The 8,749-nt window shown below is 41.6% G+C and overlaps 1 protein-coding gene across 3 annotated transcripts in view; it reads right to left on the bottom strand.

Moving 5' to 3' along the window:
• lhfpl2a (LHFPL tetraspan subfamily member 2a) overlaps positions 1–8,749 on the bottom strand; it is a 24,244-nt gene that overhangs the window by 4,691 nt on the left and 10,804 nt on the right. The window contains exons 1-2 of one of the 3 annotated variants that reach the window (XM_016533746.1): positions 2,373–2,433; positions 84–695 (exon numbers count right to left, since the gene is read on the bottom strand). In XM_016533746.1, coding sequence (XP_016389232.1) covers positions 84–504 — 421 coding nt within the window. In that variant the 5' untranslated portion in view covers positions 505–695; positions 2,373–2,433. Of the gene's footprint in view, positions 1–83; positions 696–2,347; positions 2,434–8,749 lie in introns of those variants that run through there. The other 2 variants (XM_016533744.1, XM_016533745.1) reach the window with 2 other exon arrangements.

Genomic DNA, 8,749 nt, shown 5'->3' with positions numbered 1-8,749 from the left:
TCAAGTTTTCCTTTCTCTTTGGAGTGTAGTGTGTGTGTGAGAGAAAGTGTGTGTGTGTGTGTGTGTGTGTGTGTGTGTCTCACCAGCAATGGCCTGCAGGAGTCCGCACACGTTGAAGATGCTTTTCTTCATGATGCTCTGGAAGCACATGGTGAAGACGGAGATGAAGGCCACGGCGCTCAGCAGCAGGATCGCGGCGGCGAGGAAGATGGAGGTGGCCTGCCAGAACCCGCTGGCGATCTCAGTGAAGTGCACGGCGTACGGGCCGCACAGGACACCGCGCCGCAGGTGAGGCAGACGGATGCAGCGGCCGTAGATGCCCAGCGTGGGTCGGTACGCCTCGCCCGCCGCCGTGGCCCCCTGCGGAGAGAAGACAGCGTCTGGCGTCCGCGGGAATCCCACCAGCCAGTCGGTGCTCATGAAGGCGATGAGCTCGCTGAACGCCACCACAATGCTGAGCAGCGTCCACAGCATCGAACGGCACGTCACGATCACGTGACACATGGTGCGCGCAGCTGAGGTCGAAGGTCACAGGGAGCTGTGGGTGTGTCGTATGGCTGGAACAGCTGTCTCTCTCTCTTCTTCTCAGTGTGTCGTTCAGACGCGAGTTCCTTCCTCTTTCTGTCTCTCTTCCTCCTCCTCGTCTGGATTCTACATCTTAGAGCGGACGTTTGACCATCATCTCACAAACACAACTGCAGGAAGACAGAAACATAAATACAGCGATTAAAAACATAATCTGAAGCATCACAAACCGTATGGAAGCCCGTTTCACCACAGAATAATTTTGTTTTTTTAAGTTTAGTTTACAGTTTAAATCTGACAATTTTGACTTTTTCCCCCAGAATTCTGAGGTTATATTTCGTAATTCTGTTTTTTTTATTCCTTCACGGCATAAAAAAATAAAAAAGGTAATTGCCACTTTTTATCTCAATTTAGAATTTTTGAATTCAAAATTAGAATTTTTGGAACTGTGAAACCAAACTGAGATGTAAACTCAGAATTCCAAAAGAAAAGTCAAAATGGCAAGAAATGAACTTAAAACTGAGAAAAAAAAGTCAGAGTAGCGATATAAGTCAATTACGTTTTTATTTATTTATTTTTTAATTGTGATGGAAACAAGTTTCCATATAAGCAAAGTTCAAATTCAGCAAAATATTCAGAATAACACAATACACTCTCTTTTTAAGTCACATGATCTCTGTATTATAATCATCATTTATAATCAGTTTTTTGAGTGTTTTTCCTTCCATATTGCTTGCTCAAACTCTTCAAACAATTGTTCTGAACTGCCTTTTTTATGTTTTCTATTATTTTAAAGCTTCGGCAATACAAATGTGCTTTTGCCAGTCCAGACTGTGATGGATCCTATAATCAGGCGTCTTCAGTCGGTTCAGCTGTGATCGAGAGAAACAGCTGAGACTGTGATTGTTGTGATTGTTCTTCAGAGACTGCTGACCACAAACACATGTGGATGATGTCATGGGTTAACCAGCCGAACACCCACGAGTCACTGCAGGAACACACGACACTTCGTCACTCCTGCGCTGCACGGGGCATGATGGGGAATGGGCTCACGAGTCCGTCCGGTCTTAAAGCAGCTCACTGCTCATGTTTTATGAGGAGTAGTATATCTGTTCAGCACATAAAATGTCAAACAGGAGCATCAACACTAACAATTACATCTCATTACAATCAACAACAACCTATAATTGACACGCATCTAACTCAAAGTTTCCCGCGAGTAACTATGATCGGCAGCCAGTTGCATAAACACAGCCCTTATAACCAGTCTGACGAACTAACTTTGTCCTAACTTCCAACTTCAAATAATGATGGTCATGTGTACAACTCATAAACACACACACACACACACTCAGCGGCTCCATGCAGGTATAAACACAAGGCCTCATTCTGTCTAAAAAAAACATAAATGAGAAATTGAAACCAAATGCTCAGATCACATGACATTCTAAAAGGCCTTGACCTCTGACTTCTGCTGACTGCAGCCTGATGAGTGATAAAAACCTCACGTGTGCGCGTGAGTGTGTGAGATCATCCTGAGCTCTTCACAAATGAAAGTCACACACACGTTTGCTTCACTATTCAGTATCACAGAGCTCATCTCATAGACTTCCACTGTTTTCCTATCAGGTTAATGATTTTTCTATTTAACCCTAAACACACCCTCACAGAAACCTGCACAAAACACTAGATTTAAACACAAACATGATTAGACAGATTTATAAGCGTTTTTAACTAGTGAGGACACGTAAAACTGGACATTTGACCCTCACAAGTCTGGTTAAACACACACACACACACACGCACGCGCTCAGGTAAATACCTGGTTTCAGCTCTGATTAACTCACTGAAGTCACATGAACTCAATCCCAGCGTCTAGTCTCATTTACTTCTCAGCGTGAATGATGCTCTGCTGCAGTGATGTCATGTCTATGGCCCCACCCACTATAGGCCCCGCCCCCATGGGGCCCGTCTGCAGCCAAATCTGGGTTACAATAACACACAGTCTGGCAGGAGCGGATGAAGTCCTGCTGTCTAAAGTCTAACACCGCTAAAGTTCATCATCCTTTCACTCATCCGATCATAAAACTGTGAATGTGCTATGAATATGACGTTCAGGATCTCCACCCTGATCACATGATCATCAGAACAGAACTCGTGTCTTCAGCTCCTGTGATAACGACACAGGGTTGAGAAACGCTGGTCATGTGACCCGTGAGCATACGTGTCATATTTGATATGTTCATGTGCACATTGCCCGTTTCGCCCCAGCAGAGTACTGATTTATGTTTATTGAGCAGCTGAATGATGGGACCTGCACTAGGACTGGACCATACCGCAAAAACAGATTCGCCATTTTTCAAAAAATTTCATTTTTTAACGTTTAACCGGTCAACTTAAAAACATAACAACAACATGATTCAAGTAAGATTCTCTTTATTAACCATCTAGTTAAAGAGAGTTACGTTCCAAGTAGTGCAGCACACATGAAGATCAACATGGTGTAAATACAAAACCAATGACTTGTTAAATAGCTTTGCATGAAATATGAAGACACACATTGTACAAACTTGTCTTAAACTAGGGCCCTATGACTTTCACAATGCAGCAAACATGGACGGAATCGCAGAATCCAGTCATAAAAATGGAATTTATGGTATAACGCGGAATGTCACGGAATTTGACAAAGTTTGGATGAATTAATCAAAAGTAGGTCATTACACTTAAATCAAATCGTGATATTATGGACTAGTGTCTGTCAATATTAAGCAGCAAAAAGACTTTAAATATGAATCCTGCATGTTCTGTGTGGCTCTGTGTGAATTAATGGCCCTAAAAATGTAATTATTTGTTAAACTTTTAATATATTGATGTTAAGTTGTATAGGTTTCATGGGTTTAATTAATTAGACATGCTTTTTGATTAATAAAAATATAAAAAATGTAATTTAACCATTAAAAAGGACTCCAGAAAAAACGGAATTTGGGAAAAAATAAAACGGATTTCATAGGGCCCTACAAAAACACATCCTGTTTGTTCAGAAATAATATGCAATAAGAAAAATGTTGAATATTTCTTAGACATTCAGTTTTAGAGGTCAAATGACAGTGTACGTCTGTAACGAGCGATCAAATCAGCTGTGTGTGAGGAGATCAACAACAAACCGACCTGAGCTCATCTATAGTATGAGCAGATTCCCACGAGTCACTCCCGTAGTTTCAGCTGAAATCAACTCTGATCATCTCCATCTGGCTCCGTCGTCTGGAGGAATGATTCCTGACCAGCACAAACGGCCCTCATGCACACGTGTGTTCAGTGAGATCATGTTTACACACACACTGAGAAGAGAGGAACGCTCACGGGATTGAACTCAGAGCGTTACCATGGCAACCCGTCCCTGAGCAGATTATTGGCTGATAAAACAAACACATGATCTGTGATGAAACGCAGCCAAACACAATCAGTCTCAGTGTGAGAGTATCCAGGAGAAACTCATCATAACATCACAACAGTGCACTGTGATTCAGTGATGTCATCATCAGCACATCATTCCTGGAGCGTTACTCTCATACACACACACACACACACACTTTCCCTGAACGAGTTTCCAGAAGCAGCCGTTACCGTGTCGTGAGGTTTAGGATCAGAGAAACGTTTGCATGTTTTCACACTCATCCCACAATCCATCACCACAACAAACCACAAACGGACAGCGTGTTCGGCTCTCTTCTGCTGTTATCACAGGAAGTGCTAATACTTCACTAAACGCTTCACTAGTTCGCTCTACGGATCGTGAGCGTGGGAAAACCAGGAGCGCTGTTATTCAGCTGGGAGAACACCTGCGCCTGAGATGTGAACAGCTCCCATAATGCCTCAGGAGAGACCGGCTGAAGGTCACATGATGAAGAACAGCAGCGAAGGTCTGTTCTGACTGACACACTATCAACGCTTCAACAGAACATACTTCATATATGTGCATGAAAAACACACGTGAACTGCAATGTGTCTGATTATAACATACATTTTTATTTTTCTCCATTTTAATTTTTCTGATTTTAATGGTTAAATAACATTTTTGTAATCAAAAAGCATTTCTAATTCATTAAAAATCATGAAACTTATACAATTTAACAATTTGTTAAAAGTATAACCAATTAAATTTTTAGGGCTTTGTGATATGCTTTGTTTTTCTGAAAATCTGTGTCTTCCATTTTAATGGTTTAATAATTTTAATAATCAAAAAAGCATGTCCAATCAATTGAAACTTTAAAAGTTTAAGAATTTAATTTATTAATTGTTTTACAATAAAAAGGGTCCAATGAAACGTCTTTTTTTAACAGTTTTTTTTTTTTAATTTTTTGAATATTTTTCTGTAAAGCTGCTTTGAAACAATGTGCTTTATAAATAAAGCTGAGGTGAGTGAATGATTTATTTGAGATGATCACTGGACGCCCCTCACTGAATTAACGTCATGAAATAAGGTCATGTGACGATGTAGTGCACTACTGGCTGGCGTGGTTATCGTTGTGCACTGCACACTAACTGTAATGAGCAGTGATCAGTGGCGCTCATCCAGTGTGTGTGTGTGTGGAGCTGAAGAGGCGATCTCCTCCTTTCCCTCTCAGAGCGCTGCGGGTCACATGATGGAGAACAGCAGACGTCTGAGCGGGTGGTCAAGCAGAAGCAGAGCTCCTGGAGCTGGAGCTGGAGCCGTGTGTGTGTGTGTGTGTGTGAGAGTGTTTGTGTGTGTGAGAGTGTGTGTGTGTGAGAGAGTGTTTGTGTGTGTGAGAGTGTGTGTGTGTGAGTAGCTCTGAGTGCCTGATATCCGTCAGTCCTCCTCTCTGACCCTCTGGAGCTCCCAGCAGCCCCTGCAGCAGGAGGAGGATATCCGCAGCACTATTGTTCAGAACCACTGTTTGTCAGTTTAATCTGTTCCTGCTGCAGGACCCGGGAGGGGGGCGATATCTGTCACGTGTGTGCTCCTGTTTAGTTCCTGTTTTGTCCTTATTTGGTCCTTCCAGTTCCTTTTCCCCTTATTAGTGATCACCTGTTCCTAGTTATTAGTTATCCTCATCACCTGTCTGCCCCTCGTTATCTGCCCTATTTGAGTTCAAGCCTGTTCTGTTCTCCCTTGTCTGGAATTGTTCATGTCAACCTTGCTACGTATGTTTTTCTGTTTCCTTTTGATTATTAAAATTAGTAAAATTCTCCTACATCTCCTCGCTCCTTTGCTCCGCACTCCTACACAGCAGCAGTGCCGTGACACACACACACACACACACACACACACACACACACACACACACACACACGAGACCAAAACCTGCTGCCCAGCTCACCTACTGACCGTATTCACTCTCAGCTCATCTGTTCTCACGGTCGTCAGCATCATTACTGGAGCCGAGGAGTTTAGCAGTCACCGCTGATGGACGTGGGTCACATCAACACCCTGTGTTTACTGAACATCTCTGACTATGAAGCAAACGGATGACCAGCAGTGAACGGTTTACACTAACGAGCGTCACGGAATCTGGGTTTACTGACATCTGTTTTAGAAAAGCTTCATGAAGAACTAAACACACTCACACACACACTCTCACACACTCACTCTCACACACACACACTCTCTGTCTCACAAACACACACACTCTCACTCACTCACACACACTCTCACAAACACGAACACAAATACACACACACTCACTGGCTACGTTTACATGCACAATTTTTGGTTCAATCGGACTGAATATATTCCAATTGATGAATCTGAATGTAGTGTTTACATGAATGCTAAATAAAGTGATCGGGTTGATGTGCGCGTTTATATGTCACAAGCTTCAAATTGGAATAGATTAATTTTTTTACACTTGTTTCTCACTGTTTGCACATAATAACCACTCTTCTACACGGTTTCTTTATTTGTTTTTAACAGCAGAATTAATATTTATTAATTTATGGATAAATATACATATAAACCGCTGTGCCGTGCTGCTCATATTTATCACACAGTAAAAATGCCCCTCCCCGTGACCAAAACGGCATCTCAACCGATTTGAATCGTCACATATTTGAATCGATTTTCGACCGGCTCACGGTTAATCGTTAAATCCTGACTACAACATTAGTAATATTAATTATATTAATAATAATAATATTAATATCAGTAGTGTTTTAGTATCATTGAGACAGTATTATAGTTTACAAATTTTAATTTTTATATTTTGTTTTAATTTTAATTTTAAAGTTTTAGTAATTTAGCTTTTGTATGTTTTAATTTTAGCTTCAGTTTTAGTTAAACTCAGCAGTGAGCAGACAGTAGTGTGTACTTACAGAGAACCCATCTCTGATCAGAGGAAGCTGTGCTTCTCTATTTCAGGGTGTTTGTTATGGAGGGGGTTTCCTCCGTTCAGTGAGACGGCAGGTGGGCTCTGAACAACATCACGCATCCATTGTGTCCAAACGCAGCACATCAACAAACACACACCATACAGACCGTTAAACAGCACAGCAGCTGGTCAGATGGCAAGGACTGAGGCGACGATCAGTTCTTTAATGACACGCCGTTTCCTCGTCTTACAGTAGGATTGTGTCCTACAGGAAATACTGACACACACCTGATCACACACACTCACACACACACAGACTCACACACTCACACACTCACACACACACACACAGACTCACACACTCACACACATACAGACTCACACTCACACACACACAGACTCACACACACACTAACACAGACTCACACACACACACACACACACACACACACAGACACACAGACACACACACGCTTCAGTCCAGTTCATTCAAACACTAATCATGAAGTATGTGCTGAGCGACAGCTGACACGAGACACACACGGCGACGACGGAGAGCTTCAGCGTTACACAGCGCTCTGTCACGCGTAACATGTCAAACACGAGGACAATTGAGTTGATTACCGCGGTTCACAGCACAATGACATCACGGGTCATGAATCCTAAAAGAACGTCATACGGGAAACTGACGAGTCCATTAGAGAACACAAGCAGAACCTGCACACATCAGGTCATCATATCATGTTACACGCAATGAGAGGAACTTCAGTGAAATCTGGCTCTATAGATTCTCACATCTGACACAGTCGTCCTGATGTTTCTGCAGGAGAACAGCAGACTTTGGCAGATGCTTTTATCCAAAGCGACTTACACTGCATTTAAGGTTTACATGTTCTCCGTTCAAGCGCCCCTGAGAACTGAACCTGTGACTTTGGCGTTGCTAGCGCTGTGACCTACTGTCTGAGTTACAGGAATACTGTTCCTGAAGTGCTGTTGATCTCTGGTGATTCTAATGATGACACACACGAGACTCACACACATCTACTAGAGACTAGGCATGGGCCGGTATGAGATTTTGACGGTATGATAACCTTAAGCAAAAATAGATCACGGTATCATGGTATTGTCGTTCTAAAATGTTATTTTTAAATGACTGGGTAAAAAAAAAAAACTTTTTTCCGCTGAACACAATATATTTTGTTTTTGAGCAACACACAGAATATTAGGAACAGTAGAATTTGTTTATTTTTTCTTTGATTTGTTTCCTAAAAAGAAGAAAAATAAAGACTGACATCTTTATTTAACCTAAATCTGTAATTACAGTTATTTAATTCATATGCATATAATTTCATATCATTTAGTTATATAATTTCATATACATAATTTGATTTAATAATAACCCAATTTGAAGCAAAAACAGAATGTTCTGACTAGCTTTGTGAAATTATACTACATGCCTGAACAAAGCAAACAGCAGAAGCTCTGAATGAGATGCAGATTCGCTCTCTGACAGCAGGAGGCGCTCATGGAACACCAGATACTGCGTTTCCTTGGTTACCACTGTAAACAAAGCAGCACTGCGCTGAAACACTGCTTTAACCCTTTAACCCGTACGATCACACCAGTGTGATTAGAACTTTCAGTGCTTCAAGTCCATCAACTGCTGAATTTAAATCCGCTTTCGCAAGCTTTGGCTGGCGCGGAGCCAGATCGGACGCCGCTTGTCATATTATCACAAATATTCAGTTTTCAACCATATAATGCTTATTTTAGGTTTCAGACATTTAAATACACATAAGTACTAGCAAAACCATACATTTACAGTTTGTAAAATACACGCTGATGTCTATGGAAACGGCAATAATGATCCTTACAAATATAATCTGACGACATGTTTT

This window comes from Sinocyclocheilus rhinocerous, unplaced genomic scaffold (assembly GCF_001515625.1).
Source record: "Sinocyclocheilus rhinocerous isolate Xijiao unplaced genomic scaffold, SAMN03320098_v1.1 scaffold124, whole genome shotgun sequence".
Lineage (NCBI taxonomy): Eukaryota > Metazoa > Chordata > Actinopteri > Cypriniformes > Cyprinidae > Sinocyclocheilus > Sinocyclocheilus rhinocerous.
Note: the sequence above shows the minus strand (reverse complement) of the source record. Positions and strands in the feature narration are given on the sequence as shown.